This window comes from Pistacia vera, unplaced genomic scaffold (genome assembly GCF_008641045.1).
Source record: "Pistacia vera cultivar Batoury unplaced genomic scaffold, PisVer_v2 Contig350, whole genome shotgun sequence".
In the NCBI taxonomy this organism is placed as follows: domain Eukaryota; kingdom Viridiplantae; phylum Streptophyta; class Magnoliopsida; order Sapindales; family Anacardiaceae; genus Pistacia; species Pistacia vera.
In genome coordinates this window covers 243,601-262,225 of record NW_022196169.1, presented here as the reverse complement: position 1 = coordinate 262,225, position 18,625 = coordinate 243,601, and the positions used below count along the sequence as shown (strand labels likewise).

At 32.5% G+C, this 18,625-nt stretch overlaps 1 protein-coding gene across 2 annotated transcripts; it reads left to right on the top strand.

Annotated features, from left to right (window-relative positions):
* The first annotated feature begins 12,066 nt into the window (after positions 1-12,066).
* Positions 12,067-18,404, top strand: LOC116139361 (serine/threonine-protein phosphatase PP2A-3 catalytic subunit-like). Of its 2 annotated transcripts, XM_031425039.1 has the most exons (11): positions 12,067-12,397; positions 13,488-13,544; positions 14,325-14,408; positions 14,973-15,044; positions 15,215-15,286; positions 15,595-15,635; positions 16,669-16,735; positions 17,083-17,274; positions 17,352-17,441; positions 17,534-17,641; positions 17,810-18,404. In XM_031425039.1, the coding sequence occupies exons 1-11, from the start codon at positions 12,305-12,307 to the stop codon at positions 17,873-17,875; spliced, it is 942 nt and encodes a 313-aa protein (XP_031280899.1). In that variant the 5' UTR covers positions 12,067-12,304; the 3' UTR covers positions 17,876-18,404. The 2 variants fall into 2 exon arrangements, with proteins under 2 accessions (XP_031280899.1, XP_031280900.1); XM_031425040.1 differs by lacking the exons at positions 12,067-12,397; positions 13,488-13,544 and adding an exon at positions 13,935-14,009.
* Positions 18,405-18,625: the final 221 nt, after the last annotated feature.

Here is an 18,625-nt window from a genome sequence, read left to right as displayed (position 1 = left end):
TTGTTTGACCCTCCAGAACATGGACTGCTAAATACATATCTTTTATTTTGTACTTGTAACCCAAAAGTTTAAGAAATACAATTCATTGATGCTTAAGCATGGCCATTGTGTGAATAGCCACTAGCAATTTAATAGTTGCTATGATAGCTTAATATAAAATAAGAAAATGTTTTAAATTGGTTTAGAATACGATTAAACTAAAGATGAAAAATCCATTAGAAGATTGAAATCAGTGGATGACCCTTCATTTGCTAGAAATGAAACAAGTTTCATCAGTTTGTGGGTACAACTTGGTGATGAATATAGCAAAGAAGCACGATGCTTAATATTGTACATGAAACAAAATTTCAACATGTCTTATCTGATGTTCAAATTATGTCGAAATGCAGGTCTTGAGAAAGTGTGGGACGTGAACACCTTTGGTTATTGGAAGGAGATTATGAGTGTTTTGCAACTTAATTTTGGAGGGCCACTTTGTTAGGAGTGGGTAAGGCAATCTTTATGCATCTAAGAACCAAAAAAGAAAGAGTTTTGAAGTTTCAAATGTTAATATTATTTACTTTGCACAACAAAAACTGCTTGCATGGCAGCTTGCCCATCCCTCTGATTGCGGAGGACTGCCTTGACTGGATGAGTAAACCCACTCAAAGCGTGTAAAGCTTGAGTTTGGCAACTCAGCTGATTGCTCTAAGACCGCGAACACCTCGTTCTGGATGCCAAGTTTATACATCTGCAGTCTGCAGCGAGATCGGATTGAAGTCATTTTACAGCAAGAAGATTTTATCTTCTTATGGAGTAGAGCAGGAAAGGAAATAGAAAGAATTAGTTTAATGTGTGAATTAATAGTCTTGTGTAAATCCTCTAAATCTGTTTAAAATATAATTACTATTTGATTTGGTTTGTTGACAGTGAACAGAAGGCATGTGAGAAGCCTTGGTTGTATTGTATGTTTTGTATTATATGTTATTGACTTCTTGTGTTTGTATATGTGTATTACTATTATTGATTATTATTTGTTTTATTTTGGTTGGTATTTGTAGTTTTGTATTATATGTTAATGACTTATTTTGTTTGTTTAGTGTTATTTGTTTATTTTGTTTGTATTTGTTTATATTCAAATTGAATTAAATTTAGAGTAGTTGATTTTGGGGGGGTGTAAATGTACAAAATTAAAATTGCAGGAATTTTGGGGTATAACTGTTATAATTGAAAACTATTAGGGGTGAAACACAAAAATTAAAACCTGAAGAGAGAAAAAACAGGCACTTGTGGGTCCACCCGTACCTGCATAGGTGTAGGGTACGGGCCAATATTTTTGGACCCATATAATTTAACTCGTATTGGGCCTATACCTGTGATGACCCAATCCAGCCCACCTGCTCGTTTGCTAAGTCTATATATCAGCACAGTTTTCTATCATATTGACTTATTCGACTTTGACATCTCTACGTTTTATATATTAATAATATATATATATATATATATATCATATATATATATATATATATATATATATAATATATATATTATATGTGGGTGTGTGTGTGTCGAAATTGTACAAAAATAAGGTTTAATTGAACGAATATCTTCCCCCCGTTATTTAACTTTTCAAACCCTATCCTATCAAATTCAGTGAAATACATATTTTTTTAATATTGACTATTCAATTCAAAATCCAATCCTATTTTATTCACCTCAAACATTTAACAAATATTTTTCTCAATAAAGTTTATAAATTAACAAAACCACCCCCACCACAAATTATTGCCACAACTAGCCACCATCGCTGAACGTGGCCAAAATGTCAGCAGAATGGCACACGTTTTAAGTTGGGGAGTGTTGATTGATTTAATTTTTATGGAGTATGTTTGTTTTTGTGGAGAATGTGAGATGAATGATATTGTTTAATTTTTGTGGAAATTGTGTTGAATCATACTATTGTTAGCGGTAAGCAATGTTGAATCCACAAGGAGCCAGTTTCGGTTCCAAATTTGGTGGAATCGGAATCGGGACTAAAAATCTAGGTTGTTGGGCAATAGGTGGTTGTGGCCTTTGTCGGCAGATGGTTGCAGGCTAGAGAGGAAGAAAAGCTGGGGAGCATCGCGATCGAAAAATCAAACACACAATCACACAAACCTTCAAAACCCAAATCCACAACCAATTCCACCAAACCAAAATAGAACCTTAACCCTCATTTTTGACAAACCACTTAGTTAACTTGTCACTATCCGCGGCTGTTCAGTTTAGGGAATATTGTATTATTGAAAAGATAGGATTATCAGTAAGATAGATTAATTAAAGAGAATGTTTCATAATATATGTTTGGCTAGATTGGTGGGTATAAATAATTAATATTTTTGGTTGAGAAGAATAAAAGAATTATGGGAGACTATTTTACTAAATTGCCCTTTTTTAAATATTATTTTATTATTTAGATTATCACTGTTAACCCCCTAACATTTGAGAATTTGGCTACAACACCCTAGCCACAATAGAAGTTTAAAATATAAAAAAATATCTCCGTCACCCAAGCGACTGTCGACCACCGGTAGTCGCCAGAATGGTGCACGACCGGTCAAATCTAACCGACCGTGCACCATTTCGACGACTATCGACAGTGGCCTGTAGTAATCTTGGGTGGCTGTGGGTATTTTGTTAACTTTTATACTTTTATTATGGTTAGACTGTTTTAGCAAATTCTCAAATGTAGGGGGTTACTGAAGTCATTTTGCATAGTTGGGCTAATTGTTATTTGACAGACATATGAGGGCATTTGTGTCCAAAATGTTAATTAACTAAGGGTAAAATGGAAATTAAAAATAGATTACCCTAGTAATCTTAAATAACACCATTTCACTCGGTAATCGAATTACCCCCAATTTCGCCAATAGTAAACACCATTCACATTGAAAGATTATCGGAATCTTTGATTATCTAAAAACCGAACACGGTAATATCCCATTTTTAAGATAGATAACCAGCGTCATCTTCTATTACCCTTAACCAAACGACTCCTCAAAGGCATCCTAGTAATTAACCTTGGGATAAAAAATATAGAATAAAATAATAATGAAGTGCACAATATTTGATAGTATAAATGGTGCGTTTGGATCGGGGGCATATAAGATAACGGGGGTAATCTTTGTTCATTTTGCAAGATTCTAGTGTTTGGTTTACAAGTAATAAAATATTATGGGTATCTTGTACTACAAATAGTGTTTACTATTAGTAATGTAGGGGGTAATTCGATACCCTCTCCCAAGGGTGGGATTAAAAGATTATTGGATAATCTAATTTTTATACATATTTTGCCCATAATTAAATACCATTTCGGACACAATTGCCCTCAAATGTCTACAAAATAACAATTATCCAGCCCCCCTACATTTGAGAAATTAGCTAAAACAACATAGCCACAAAAAAATTTAAAAGTTAACAAAATACCGTCAGCCAACCAAGACCATCATCGGCCATTACTCACCACTGCCAGCCGCCGGCTGTTACTCACCACTGCCAACCGCCGGTATCAGTCACCGTAATGGTGCACGACCGCTGAGATCTGGTTGGTTGTGGGCTGGTAAGGCATTTTCCAGCCATGGATTTGTGATCCATGACCGAAAACGCCAGTAAGGACTTTTCCCAAAAACGTCGGATCAGGCCTTTTCATGGCCAAAGATGTGGTCATGAAATGGCCACAGATCTGGTCATTTCACGGCTGCAATTTCACGACCACATCTTTGGCCGTGAAATAGCCATAGATTTGGCCATAAAATGGCCATGGATTTGTGATCCACTACCGAAAATGGTTTTGTTGGTGCATGGCCGACCATATACGGCCAGTTGTACACCATTCTGTTGATGGCGGCCAACGGTGGTGGCTGGCTGCTGGCAGTGGCTTGGAATGGTTTTGCTACAAATTAAAGTTTTATATGGTTTAGGTGTTTTAGCAAAATTTCAAATGTAGGGGGTTAAAAAATGATTAAAAAAATAATATTATATTAATATTTAAAAAGGAGGACAAATTAATAATCTAATAACATAGCCACCAATTTATCATCCCAACCAAATATATTATTCACCAATTTATTCAAACCAACCAAACACATTTTCTAAACATTCTTAGTAATTTTCAGGGTGATCTATCTTTTCGTGAATATAACATCCCCTATAATAAAATATTATATGATCCAAACGACCCCAAAGGCTAACGTAAGCCAAACACACCAAATAATCTAAGTAACCTATTGCCAAACACTATGACAAACGAAAAAGGTTACGTGCGAAAGAGAAGTTGCCAAATATAAGTCGTTGGCGATAGCCATCTGAATGTTGTTGGTGACATTACCTGATATACGGTGAAGTAATCGTTAGATCATGAAAATGAATATTGAGGTGATTAAAATACTCCATTTGTAATTAAAATGAAATTATATTGAGACAATAAAAGAATTTATGAAATTATTCATAAAAATCACATTCTAAGTTTTTCCTTACAACTTTGCATACTTGGATTGAAATTTGAGATTGAGTAAGTTGATATTAGGATGCGATTTATTAATATATAATACAAATTAATTATCCTTCATTTATTAGGATTTGAAACCCTAATTTATTTGGTTTTTTTTTTTTTTTTTTTTTTTTNTATATATATATATATATATTTCCTTGTTTACATGATCAAAAATATATCTTTTTGGTTTATGAAATTTCGCATATGAATCCAAACATAGGAAGCTCTTAGGTTCAGCTTTGAAGTTTCATGGTAGCGGTTATGAGGGTAAACCACAGTAGCGGTTTTGAGGGTAAACCATCGTAGCGATTTTGAGGGGGTTTGTAACGGTTTTTAAAACACCCAACCTGTGTTTGGGAGTTTATTTTCCAGCAGTTTTGATAGTTTTTTAAAATGATAAATTTACATATATGCCCATAAAAATACCCCAACTCTAACTAGTATTTGGGAGTTTTGTTTTTTCAATTACAAGGTAAGAGTTCTTTATTTGCTTTTTACTTATTAGTATTTTATAACTTTAAATGTAATAAAGTCTCCTTATCATTCTTCGTCATTCTTTGCAGCATGTGGAATGATTGAAAAACTGTAACTCCATTTTTGTAAGAAAGCATCTAGAAATGAGATTTTAATAATTTTTTTTTATGATTGCTTAAAATTATTTTATATTTAATATGGTTGGAGACGCACATAATATGGTTACATATTTTTTTTTTTTTTTTTGATATAATTATGATAGTTTTGCAGTGAATAAGGTATTTGTGGAATAAAATTCTAAAATAAACCAAAACACCTTGATTTAGAGTGTTTTATAAACCCCTCAAAAATATACTACATGGGTTCTGAGGGGTTTTTGAGTTAGTCAAAACTAGTGTATAAAAAATCTGGCAAGTAATGGTTTTAGAACCCTCAAAACTAGTGGAAACAAAACTCCAAAGCAGACACTGAAAGAGACCTTTTAAAAATAATAAAGATACCCTAAATTTGGTATTTTTCTTTCTTTATATTTAGTTAATTGCAAAAATATATTTTGTAGGTTTTCTAGTTATCTGTAAGACAACTTTGTATTGGACTCCTATTTCTTTTTTGTTTAAATTAGGCTTTTTTTTTGGGTTTGATTTGGGATTACAAATAAGCATTTCTAGTTCTGTTAGAATTGTTTGAAAGTATTTTAATCCACAAATTATTTTATTGTTGGGAGCATTAAATTATATTGTGCATTTTGTGCATGTATTGTGTTAATGTTGTGATATTATAAAAAATTACATTATTTAGTATATGTCATATCAGTAGACCTGGTAAAACGGGTCCACCCTATACCCGAGAAAAAAATATAGGGTAAGAGTCCTTGAAATTGGACATGTTTTCTTCAACCCGTACCCATTTTCCCAACGGGTTAGGCAGGCAAACCTGCGGGTGCCTGCAGCTACCCATTTGTGTAAAAAACAATTAAAAGAATTTTTATTTCCTTTCCCCTCAAATCGCAATATCTAAAATCCCTAAACTTTGCCTCAACACTTTTGCGCCTCCACTCTACCATTGTTTTAAAAACCGGACCGGAGGGCAACCCACTCTGATGGCCGGGTCACGGTTCAATCGGTCCAACCGGTTGGACCGTCGGTTGGACCGGTGACATCATCACACATCATAATGACATCAGCATATTCTAAAAAAAAAACAATTTTTTTTTTAGATTTCTATTTTTCAATAAGACAATAACAATTTAATTACTGCCCAACATGACTCAAAGTTCAAATTCAACAACAATCCTAACATAATTTAAGTATTTAACAACAATTCAAAGTCTAAATCCAAACCGGATGTTGTATTTACATATCAAATGATAAAATACATAATAATTAAAAATTAATAACAAAACATTTGATGCAAGTGTTTTTTCTTTGATCCATCTCCATGTTGATTGAGCTTCACACACTAGCATCAAAATTCATCATCATCATCACCATCATCATTGTAGATGCAAAAAATCTACCGTCATGAAAATAGGGTGTGATCTCGTGAGGTTGAGGTCACTGACAATCCGTTAGACCTGCACATATGAAAGGACAAGCGTGAAGCTTCTGGAAAACACCGAGGTGGTGTTTGCCGTAGGCACTCCGACGCTCAAGTCAGCAAGGCTGAAAGAGGCTTAATAAGAATTAAGGAGAAGAAGAATTACTAGGAGTCTTGTCGGAGGCTAGGACTACGGCGGAGGCGTCGGGTTCTTGGGAGCAAGAATTTAGGAGCAAATAGATGGTTTTGAGTAGTGTAGATTGACTGTGGGAGATCGCCCTTAATGAGAGGGTAAGCCTCTGTTTTTATAGTAAACCCAAGGGGTTGGAGTCCTAGTAGGACGCTGAGTCCTCTTTTTTGGGAGATAATCTCTATCAAGAAAGAAATATGATTTCTTCACCTTATTAGATTAAGTTTAATAGTTTAAATAAGAGTTGGAATCTTAGTAGGACACTAAGTCCTATTTTGGGAGATAATCCCTATCATGAAAGAGATAAGATTTCTTGAACTTATCATATTAAGTTTAATAGTTTGAGTAAGATTTAGAATCTTAGTAGAAGAGGAAATAGAATGGGATTCTGATTTCCTATTTATAGACTGTTGCAGGCTAATGGGTTGAAACCCAGTTTAGCTTAACTTATAGGATAGCCCAACTCATAGAGTGGGTAGGTCGCAAGGTGATTTTAAGCGTAAGCCCAATCGAGATTGGGTTGAGGCTTTGGGTCGTGACATGTTTATTTTGTTATTGGGCCTCGTCAAGCCCAAGACAATTTTTGGCCCTAACAATTTGTTTTTACCATAAACACTAGTTGAAGGCAATTTATAAGAAACTGGTCATAAATAAGAAGACCGAAAATAAAAAAGATATAAATAGTTGAGATTAAACTTCATTATGATAAATTTAGAGCACCCATTTTTTGCTATTTTACACCATTTATATTACCATTGATACTTCTATAATAAAAATTAGTGCCAATTGAAAGCATGTAACACATTAAATCAAATGTAAAGGTGTATTGCACATTGTCTCAATGATTCATGGTAAAAAAGTGTCATTAATATTAAATGATGAATATTACTTTATCTATAAACTAATAATCTTCTTTAATCATCCTTAATTTGGGGTCATTATGACTTTGATGTCGAATCTTCATTGTCATATTTACCCTTAAAAGGTCATAAGTCATTGTTTTAAACCGTTATCTTAACTGATGTAATAATTAATATTTTGATCAAAGGCTTGTCAATGTAGGAGAAATAAAAAAGTAGTTATTTGTATAACCAAGAAGGTATATATATGGTTTAATAATATTTTTTAATTTTAAAGTTTTACATTGACTTATCTATCTTAATTTATTTTAGAAAATATTATTATTAATAAATTGAAAATTTCATCTAGTATATAAGCCATCCATTCCATTTAATATAAGCAATATAAAGATGTTTCTAATACTTAATCTTCTATCTTATGAGTATTATCATTAACAGGATACTTTAATTTCAAACATAAGTTTCATTTGTGTTTCATCTTTGTATTATTTTCATCACATTTTTATGTCACCAAACTTACCACAAATTATTTTCTAACCTATGCATTAACAACTATCATTAATACATCGTAAATTTAGCCTAAAATTATAGTTTTAAACATAAATTGTATATAAACAAATGTATCAATCAAGAGAAGCTAACCTTTTAGAAATCAATTGGCACAGACTTTGATCAAGTAATAGTTTGGTTTAAGGTATTACATATAAACAAGGGTAAACTAGGCATTATGAAAGTTGGGTGATTATTTTAGAAAGAGCACCATGTATGGGTTAATTTTCATTACACTTGGTGAATAGTGGCCAATGGGGGCAATTTCTGTACTTAACCTTATTAGAAACATGTTAATAAAATAAAACAAAATACAATAAAAGGTTTTGAGATATGATATAATAGTGGCTATTTCTCATAATATGTTTCTTATGAGTTTACCAACTAAGCAAACTAAAGAAAACATAAATAAAGGGAAGAAAAAAATGTCCAAAGATAAAGAACCCGTAAACATCAATATGAGTTCGGGTTAATTTCATCCATACTCGAGAGATTGTTAAATTTCAAGAGTTTTAGTCTTTTAGAGTAGGGATGGGCATAAAGCCCGGCTCCGCGGGAACCTGCCCCGAACGGGACGGATTTTCCCAGAATCATTCGGGCTTTGGGCAAGGATCAGGCCTAAAATTAGCCCCGAAATTCGGGGACGGGCTGGGGCTGGGATAGGTCTTGCCCCGCCTTGGCCCGTATATATATATATTAAATTTTAATATTTAAAAATCAATCATATATACCTATATTAATTTTAATATTTGAAAACTAATCATTTATTATATAATGACAAATTATAATTGTGTAAGTATTTTATGAAACCATATACAAATAGGTAATAAATAAAACTAATATATATGTATTATATATTATACATAATATGTTAATGCTATGAAACAAAAGTTATACATTCGACATTGTACATTATATATTATATATGGTATACATTTGATATTATACATTATATATTATACATTATATGTTATATATAGTATATACTATATTAGTATAATGTATATGACATATATATGTTATGCATTACACATAATATGCTATTATCTATAATCTTATGTTAATACATAATATATATGTAGTATATCATTTGGTGTTTTGATTGATTATAATGAATCAATAAATCATTATAATTTTTTTTTTTGTCCCTCATTGAATCATTATTTTAATTCTATTACCTAATTGCTCTTGTTATATTATAATTATAGCCATTTATTTAGAATTTATTATAATATATATGGTAGTTATTTATTTAGAATTTATTATAATATATATGTATAATGTATCATATGTAATACATTATATATTAAAGAGACATTATAATATATATGGTGTAATTTATTTAGAATTTATTATAACACATTATATATTATGTCACATATTATAATATATTATCAATTTAGCATTATGGTTTTTATATTTAATATGTACATTATAGATGTAATTTCTTTTTGGGTGGTATGATCCCTATGTGCATTATATATTTAATTTCTTTTTGGTTGGTATATTATAATTTGGAGAAAATAGTTAAGGATACAAAAAGACACAAAACCCCTAAACATTCCCCGAATTCCCCGTTTGAGGAACGGGCTTTATTCGGGGATTCCCCGCCCCGGCCCGTGCCCATCCCTATTTTAGAGATTATTTTGAACTATTACAAAAATTCCTTTAAAAAGATTAAAAAAAAATCCCTAGATATAGAAAAAAAAAAAAAAAAAACCCTTATAAAAGTAAAGAATATTTCTCACAAGACAAACTATTTAATTATTTATGAAAATTGTTGAGCGTTTGAAACTTAATAATCTCTCGATAGACTCAAATACCCACCTAAATATATTAAATGCTTTACTAAATGTTGGGTTTCTTCAATATTAGGCAACAAGCATGCCTTTATATACTACATCTAAAATAAGTTTATAATACCACTTCTATCGTGAGAGCCTAATTCATTTTTTGCTTTATAAATATCATTGTTTCATCTTTCAAAAATTAAAATGCATATATTATTCAATATCTTAGTATATAGTATATGATATTTTTAATCATTCATTTTTATTTTCTATTTATTTTTTAAATAGAATGAAATAGTAAAAATCGTATTTCATGATTAAATTTGAAGGATCTAGCAACAACATCCGTCACTTACACACACACACACACATTATTTTCACTCCTTTAAGATCTTTCTTAACATAAGCCAATCCCATCCACAATCTCACTCTGTCTCTATAGCCCATTAAGTCCCACGCGCCACCCTTTTTATGTCACTCTCTGTCCAATCAAATCTCGCCATCTCACTCTGAAGTACAATATTATTTGCCCGTGTTGCTCACATTCCCCTCCCGCTGTTCAAGAGTTCCGTTTCATAGTCACAAAAATTTAAAATAAAAAAGCAAATAATATCAGGAGTAGGTACATTTAGATCCCCTATTTGTTGGTTTGTATCATAAAGGGCCTGTAAATTAAAAAATAATCATATGAATCCGTAAAATGATTAGAGTCACATGCATAATCATGAGTTGAATGGTAATGTGCATGTGTTTACTGTTTAGTGAAGAAAAAGTTTAGGGAGGATTTGTTTGATTATTTGAATAAAAAACTTTCAGTTATATAAATATCCTTAATATTTGGAAACAGTTTTAGAATAATATTCAATTTTTTTAAAGTTGAAAAATATGAAAAATTAATGTAGAAAATTAGAATTTTTTTTTTTTTAAATTTTAACTAGCTTTTAGAATTGTATCAAAAACTTTTTTATAAATATGTAAACCAAATAGTTTTTTCTTAAAATATAGGGTTTATTCATTTTTCATTCGGCGAAAATATTGAAAATATTAAAAAGGGATTAATTTAAATAATATGTATCTAGAAAATGAAAATGCATTTAATATGCTTGTTTGAAAATGAGAACTGCAAACCTATATAACATATTTGAATACAAGATTTTAATAATGATTATAATAATCATTAATTACATTTTGTATTAATGCAATCATTTATTTAATTTTAATAATTAATAATTATTTTATTATTTAATTAAGCTATTTTAAAATTTTAATTAAATTTCATAATAATGATTTCATTAATACTTAATATATATATTTGATTGTAGGTCCATTGTTTAGAGTATTATTATTTTAGCCTTATAAAGCTCTATCGAAATCCCATTATTAAATTTTAAAAATTAAATGTTATTGACAAAAATAAATATACATCAAATAAGATTCACATCTATGCTTTTATTTAAAAATTAATCAATAATTGTTACAACTATATACAAATACAAAAATAGGATGTTATTAATCGCATGAATGCATATGTAATATAATACACTCTTTCAATCGAGATTATTATAAGGATTCTCATGACGAATTTCAAAACTGGTAATGAATTTAATTTCACATATCTACACTTGTTTTTCAAAATTGCTCAACAATAATCATGATAATTATATAATGAATGTAGGAAATAAAAGATACATGCTAGAATCTGGGGCGGAGCCAAGGGAGCCCCCCGACCTCCAGCACTCATAATAGTTTTATATAAAATACATAAATGATTACATTTTATTGTTTTAATTTTATTAAAATATCTATTAATCATAATAAATAGTTATAATGCTCTAATTTTTTCATTTTGTTTTACAAAATTCAACATATACTGTTTTTTCATTTGTTTCTCTATTTCAAAATAAATTTTGTTTACTCTGTCTCTATTAAATATTATTCTTATATCAATTTAAAATTTTTTTGAGCCCTCTCGGAAATAATTTTTTGGTTTCGTCCCTGAGTAGAATGTCCATGCAGATGACTTAGTTCACCAGTCGGACCCAAGATTTTTTAGGGATTCTTTCGTTAAAAACTTCTGATGAGGGACCGTAGTGAAAAAACCCAAAGAAAAAAATTAAACTAAAGATCATTATTATTGGTTTCTCCACCACCGTTCACTTTGTTTGCTTTCTTTTTTCATTTCATTTCATTTTCTCTTCTCTCTCTCTCTTTCTAAACCCTTTCGAAGAACGAAATTGAAATTCTAGGGTTTGGAATCACAATTAGGGTTTGTAAATCGTTTCTACTCGAAATCTAGGGTTAGGGTTATCGTGCAGAGCAATTGGAGGGATCTGAATCTGTAGCTTTAGAAGTATCAAGAAGAGGAGACAAAAACGACGAGAGAAAGAAGATCAAAATGAGCTTGGATTCGGTCCCTTCAAACACGAATGGAAGCCTCGACGAGCAGATTTCTCAGCTCATGCAGTGCAAGCCCTTGTCGGAGCAAGAGGTACCGTAAATTGAAGGTTTAATTTTTGAAAATTTTAATTTTTTTTTTTTTTTTGGGTGCTTTTGAGTGTTTTGTGGTTGGTTTTCGGGGGAATGAGTCGGATCCGGGTTGGGTGGAGTTCGAGAGGCGTTATCGGTTAAAGTTTTGGTTTTGGTGGGTGATCTGTGAGTTGTGTGAAATTAGGGTTTGTTTGAACCGATCTTGAAGTTTTGGGGTTCATTTGAGGGTAGTGGGATCAGATCTGCTGGGGGTATTGCTTTAAATTTGATTTTGGGATGGTGAAAGTGACAACTTTTGTTGAATTTAGGGATTTTGAGTTGTAATCCATTGTATTAATGAATCAGAGAGTAGAAATTTTGAAAAGTTTTTGTGAAATAGAAGTAATTTAACTCGTTGAGCTGCTGAAATCTAAGTGGTGAGTCTTAATGTTGATCTTGCCAGCTATGCTGACTGATTTCTTGATGAATTGGGTGTTCTTGATGGGTGGCGACGTGGCCAATTGTTTCTTATTAGATGTTAGGGCGTAGGTAAATGGATCTTGGGATATGTGACATTTTCATGTTTTCATAAAATCGTTGGTTTTGAAGCTGAAGGAGCTTGCAAACTTCTTTAATTTGTTTTTTTTAGGATATAGAATATTAAGAATGGTTGAAGCTATGGTTCTCTGTTTAATCTTACTTAAATAACAGTATCCTTTGTGTTCTCTGTTTTTGGTTAGTTCCTGTCATTATTATGTTTGATTGATTATGAGAAGTAATACGGTGATGGCTAAAACCAGAGGTAAATGCTTTGGAACATGTGACAATATATTAATCACTATAGTTTCCTGGAACTCTTTCTATTGGAAGACGGTTAATTATTTAGAATCTGATGAAATTTACAACTTTTAGTTTTTTTGCCTTATATTAGTGGGAGCTTTTCCTTTTAAAGTTTTATCCTTAATGAAGTGTAGTTCTCCAATTTGTGCATTTGTCTTATTCTTCCTTCTTTTTTGTCACATTTATTTGTTTATTACATCTTTGTTGGATGAAAGTTTTCTATCAGCATTCTACTGATTTATTTACCTATGATATTTGTCTTCATGATTCAGGTTAGAATGTTATGTGATAAGGCTAAAGAGATATTGATGGAAGAAAGCAATGTCCAGGTATGCTTCTCTTTCCATTGTATTATTACCTTTTTTTTTTTTTTTTTTTTTTTTTTGGTTTTCTAATTACAGATATATATCTATGGATTCTTTTAGACATCCCTGTGATATGTACGTATTTTGCATTTCTCATGCTTCATTTTCTCATTCATTATTTTTTTGTTCTCAACTTCTTAGATCTAGATTGACCATTGGAGGTTGTCATAAAGGAAGGTGATTTATCATCACTAGTTTCTTTGAGTTTGTTAGTAGCTAATGAACGCACTTGTTGCAATGATTTCTTTTTCTGTCTCTTATTTAACTTTTTCTTTTAGAAATCGTTGGCACTTATTACTTCTCAATACGAATTAATAATTTTTGCCAAACAACAATAATCTTCTCGGCTAATTTTTGAATTTGTAGAAAATGGGTTCTGGATTGGATTTGTATCTAGGTCAGAGTTCAGAATTTTGTAGCCTAGCAATGGTAATTTGTGCATCTTTTCTTTTCTAGTAAGGGCTTAATATATTTTAGCATGATTCTGCTTTTTACTTTATTTGGGTGGAAAAGAATTTTTGTCAATCTGTTTCAACTTGTCATGGTTATTACTAGGCCTATGAGATCTAGACTACTTGTGGATTTTCTGTGTCGCTCAAAGTTATTGGTTTTGTGGTTAGTGCATTAGGTTTGTGTTCATTATTATTTTTTTATTCTTGTTTTTGGGTGTAAGACATGCTACAGCATCATGAACTTGAAGTGGCAGTGAATTCTAGTTAATCTTTTTGGTTTTATGCAATGCAGCCTGTGAAGAGCCCTGTTACAATCTGTGGTGATATTCATGGGCAATTTCATGATCTTGCAGAGCTTTTTCGCATTGGGGGAAAGGTAATTGTTCTAGTTCGGGTTATTTTCTTTGCTGAAGATATGGTGATTAATTAAGGCCTGTGATTTATGGTTAGATGCTAATGGAGTTTAATTTTAATGTGGAAATCTGCTAATTGAGCTCCAGATGAGTGTATTATAGAAATGATATGAAACATTGTTTTCTTAATATAAAATATAGTGAAGGGAAATTTCCTTAATATCCCTCGAGGTTAAACTATAATACAATTGGCAATTGGACCCTGTCAGTTCAGTTTTTCATTGATGACCTCTTTCTAGAAATGTTATGTAATGATACCTATCCTAGGTTGAAATATCATGAGCTTGCTACCACATGTCCCCCAACTAAAATATTTCTGGTCTCACTTATTTGCCTAGGGTGGCCAATGCCTGAAGGGTGATATCATATAATTAAAATTTTGGATCTAACATTTCCTTTTGATGTGGTGCAATATTTGTATTTGCTGGAACTCTTTATTTTTTCATTTTCCCTGAGTAGATTCATTTTGATTTCCCTATTTGAGTCATGATTATGAACTTATGTTTGGATTCAATTTTTCTGATCAGTGTCCGGATACAAATTACTTGTTCATGGGGGATTATGTCGACCGTGGGTACTACTCAGTTGAAACTGTAACAGTAAGTAGAGTTGCTATCTTTCTTTTCATCACTTGATGCCTTTAATTCAAAGTGTAAAGCATTGCATTTTATAAATTATCAATTGTTTATGATTCATTTCCTTTAAAAAATTGTTTGGAAACATTTTCATTTTGTATATGGTTGTAATGCGGTTGAAATTTTTTATCCAGCTACTTGTTGCTTTGAAAGTGCGTTATTCTCAGAGGATTACTATTCTTAGGGGAAATCATGAAAGTCGTCAGGTATGCTTTCTTATGTAGTTTTAGTTATGCATTAAATTACTGAGCATGGTTTATGTAACTATTTTCTTTGCTTGATTTCAAGTTAGAGAATATTTAATAGTAGTTGTCGGATCTGACCGCAGGGCTATAGTTTATTTATTAAAATATTGGAAAATTCAATTCAGTATCATTTTGTTTTTGTTGTTCCATTAGAGGTGAAATTTCTGTTTGCAACATTATGATTTTGATTCTTGATTTTACATCTATTTGTCTTGATTGATTTGTTTATTTTTTAAATGCTGATTATGGAATAATGTTTCTTATTGCAGATTACTCAAGTTTATGGGTTCTATGATGAGTGCCTTAGGAAGTGAGTTTCCTGGAATCCTTGGTTTCTAAGGATCATATTTTTTTAATAGTTTGTGACTAAGATTATAACCTTAATTCAGAATTTGTCATAAAATTTTAAATTGTTTCTTTCAGACACTTTGTATTTGCTTTCCTTCCTTTTTGTTTAAGTTGTTATAGGACTATGTCTGGGCACTGTCATACAGATTATTGTTTGTTCAGTGAGACTGATAGGAACCCACTCCAATAACTCAACAATTTTGGGCTGGGTCATGGGTCTTTCATGGGCTTGGGTAGAACTTTCCTTGGAAAACCGGCTTGCCAAGAGAGGGTGTCCAAGCCTTTATAACCCACATGCCCGCCCTTTTCCCTTTCAATGTGGGATCCTAACATTCCATCACGCTTCCGCAACCGACGTCCACGTCGGCTTCTTTACCCCCGTTGGCTTTTTTACCCCTTGGGTGACTATGCGGATCCTCTTTCCCTCGGGTCTTCATGCCCTTTATAGGGGTAGCAGCCCGGGCCCAAGGTTAGCCGGTCATGGGTCAGCCTGCCACGCGTGCGTTGCCATATAGGTGCAGGATCATCCTCTGATACCAATTGATAGGAATCCACTCCAATAATTCAAAAATTTTGGGCTGGGCCATGAGTCTTTCATGGGCTTGGGTAGAACTCTCCTTGGAAAACCGGCTTGCCAAGGGAGGGTGCCCAAGCCTTTATAACCCACATGCCCACCCTTTTCCCTTTCAATGTGGGATCCTATAGAGACAGTCGTAGCTAGCTAGTATATATGATTCTGCAGGAAATAATTTTATTCCAGGTGTATAGTCTGTGGGCTATCTTTTTTGGAAAATATGAATACTGGTTAAGGTTGTAGATATGACAAATTATTCATGTAAATGAATGCAATATTTTCCTGGTTTCTTTTAGAAATATAAAAACTATATTTCTGCTATTATCCCTTCCTTCTATTCTCTTAATTCAGTAACTTCCATTTTAAAGTTCTTTCTTTCCTACTAGTCTGTTAAGATATTTATTTTTGTATATATTTGCAGGTATGGAAATGCCAATGTCTGGAAGATATTTACAGATTTGTTCGACTATTTTCCACTGACTGCATTGGTTAGTATGACTATATATTATTTGTTGATGTCTTAAAGATAAACATAGAATAGCTCTGGGCATGAAAAGAAACTTTGAAGGAAAAAAGAATGCTACTTAGAAATCTCAATTTGTGAAGTATCCTGGCGACTCCTAAGTTGAGCAATTGCTAATTCTTCAAGTTCCATATATTTTATAGTTCGTCGTTAACAAAGCCAGTAGTTTCGAGTTTGTGCTTGCTCAGTGCTAACATGTTTATTTAGCGAGTAGAATATTGACTTTTATTTGTGATGTCATTGGTTTTGTTAATATTCACAGTTTGGGATTATTATTTGGATCTTTATTATATTTTCCTCTCTCTTTTGAAGGTTGAATCAGAAATATTTTGTCTCCATGGTGGATTATCTCCATCCATTGAGACCCTTGATAACATACGTAATTTTGATCGTGTTCAAGAAGTTCCCCATGAGGGTCCGATGTGTGATCTTTTATGGTCTGATCCAGATGATCGTTGTGGTTGGGGTATCTCACCCAGGGGTGCTGGATACACCTTTGGTCAAGTAAAAATAATTTCCCTTTCTTTTTTCCCATTTAAATGCTCTTTTCTTTGGGTGTGCTAATTTTTGTTGTTTTTCAGGATATATCAGAGCAATTTAATCATACAAATAACTTAAAGCTGATTGCAAGGGCGCACCAGCTGGTTATGGAAGGATACAACTGGGGTCATGTAACTACTTTGCCCAATTCTGAAGTTTTTATTGGCGTTCTTAATTTTTGGGTTTGTGACTGATGGATAATTGGTTTGCATTCTTTTGACAGGAACAAAAAGTGGTTACTATATTTAGTGCACCTAATTATTGTTATCGCTGTGGAAACATGGCATCCATCTTGGAAGTTGATGACTGCAAGGGTCACACTTTCATTCAGGTTGGTCTCACTCACATTCTTGCAGAGTCACATGTACACTCATCTCATTCGCACTCTCGCTCATCCGCATGCACACAAACTGAGCACATAAGCATGAATACTATAGGCCCTGCTGCATCTCAGGTTGTTATATATGCTTTGCCATTTATGAACATTGTATGTTTGCAGTTTGAGCCTGCTCCAAGGAGAGGAGAGCCAGATGTGACAAGGAGAACACCTGACTACTTCCTATGATGCAAGCTGGTATTAAATCGATATATTCCCTGCATCCAGTGCCTGCAGGTGGTTTATGTACTGAGGGCTTTTTTCAAATTTAAGATTTATAATTTCACTGAGGTGATGATTGGGTGGAAAAGCATGTAGAATTGGCAGGGACAGCCCCTTCATTCGGTTGTTTGCTTAAGTTTCAACAAAGAGGAAGCAGTGGAGCTGGCGTCGCCGTAGTGGCTCAAGTACCATTTCCAGCAAACAATATGGCATTTTTATTTCTTTATTTTGATTTTGTTCCTTTCTCTTGTCCTTTTTCTCATGTAGAAGGATACAATATCTTGGGGTTGGGGATCTGTAGAGGGATGATGAGTCAACTTTTCTATTTTTGTCTTTTATAATGGGTGCTTTATAATTTTTTCCTTAGTCTCAATCTAATGTGTTCTCTAGCAACTTCTTTTCTTTGTTTTCATTCTATTTTCTGTTGCTTTGGACTGTACAGGTTTGGATGGTTGCATTTGAAAGTATTCTCATCCCTTCAAGGTTTATTTTATTATTGCCAAGTTCGTTAAAAACTTCCAAATGAGTTAATGTCCTTTGGTTAATCTTAATCATTAACTTAAGTGGTTCATGTCTTCTCGTTTGTATTCATAGTATTATGCTTAACCAATTCTCTCCAACGAGAGTTTACCGGTGCTTAAACTCATATTGCCACTGTCTTGTGGTTTTACTTAGATGCCGTGGTAGAAAAATTGCTAAGTAGTTCATGGAAGGAAT

Bases quoted from the DNA above. Each gene is read 5' to 3' on its own strand.
- LOC116139361 (XM_031425039.1), top strand. From the start codon at position 12,305: ATGAGCTTGGATTCGGTCCCTTCAAACACGAATGGAAGCCTCGACGAG. The intron at 12,398-13,487 runs GTACCGTAAATT...TTCATGATTCAG, and splicing joins AGCCCTTGTCGGAGCAAGAG to GTTAGAATGTTATGTGATAA. The intron at 17,275-17,351 runs GTAAAAATAATT...GTTGTTTTTCAG, and splicing joins CTGGATACACCTTTGGTCAA to GATATATCAGAGCAATTTAA.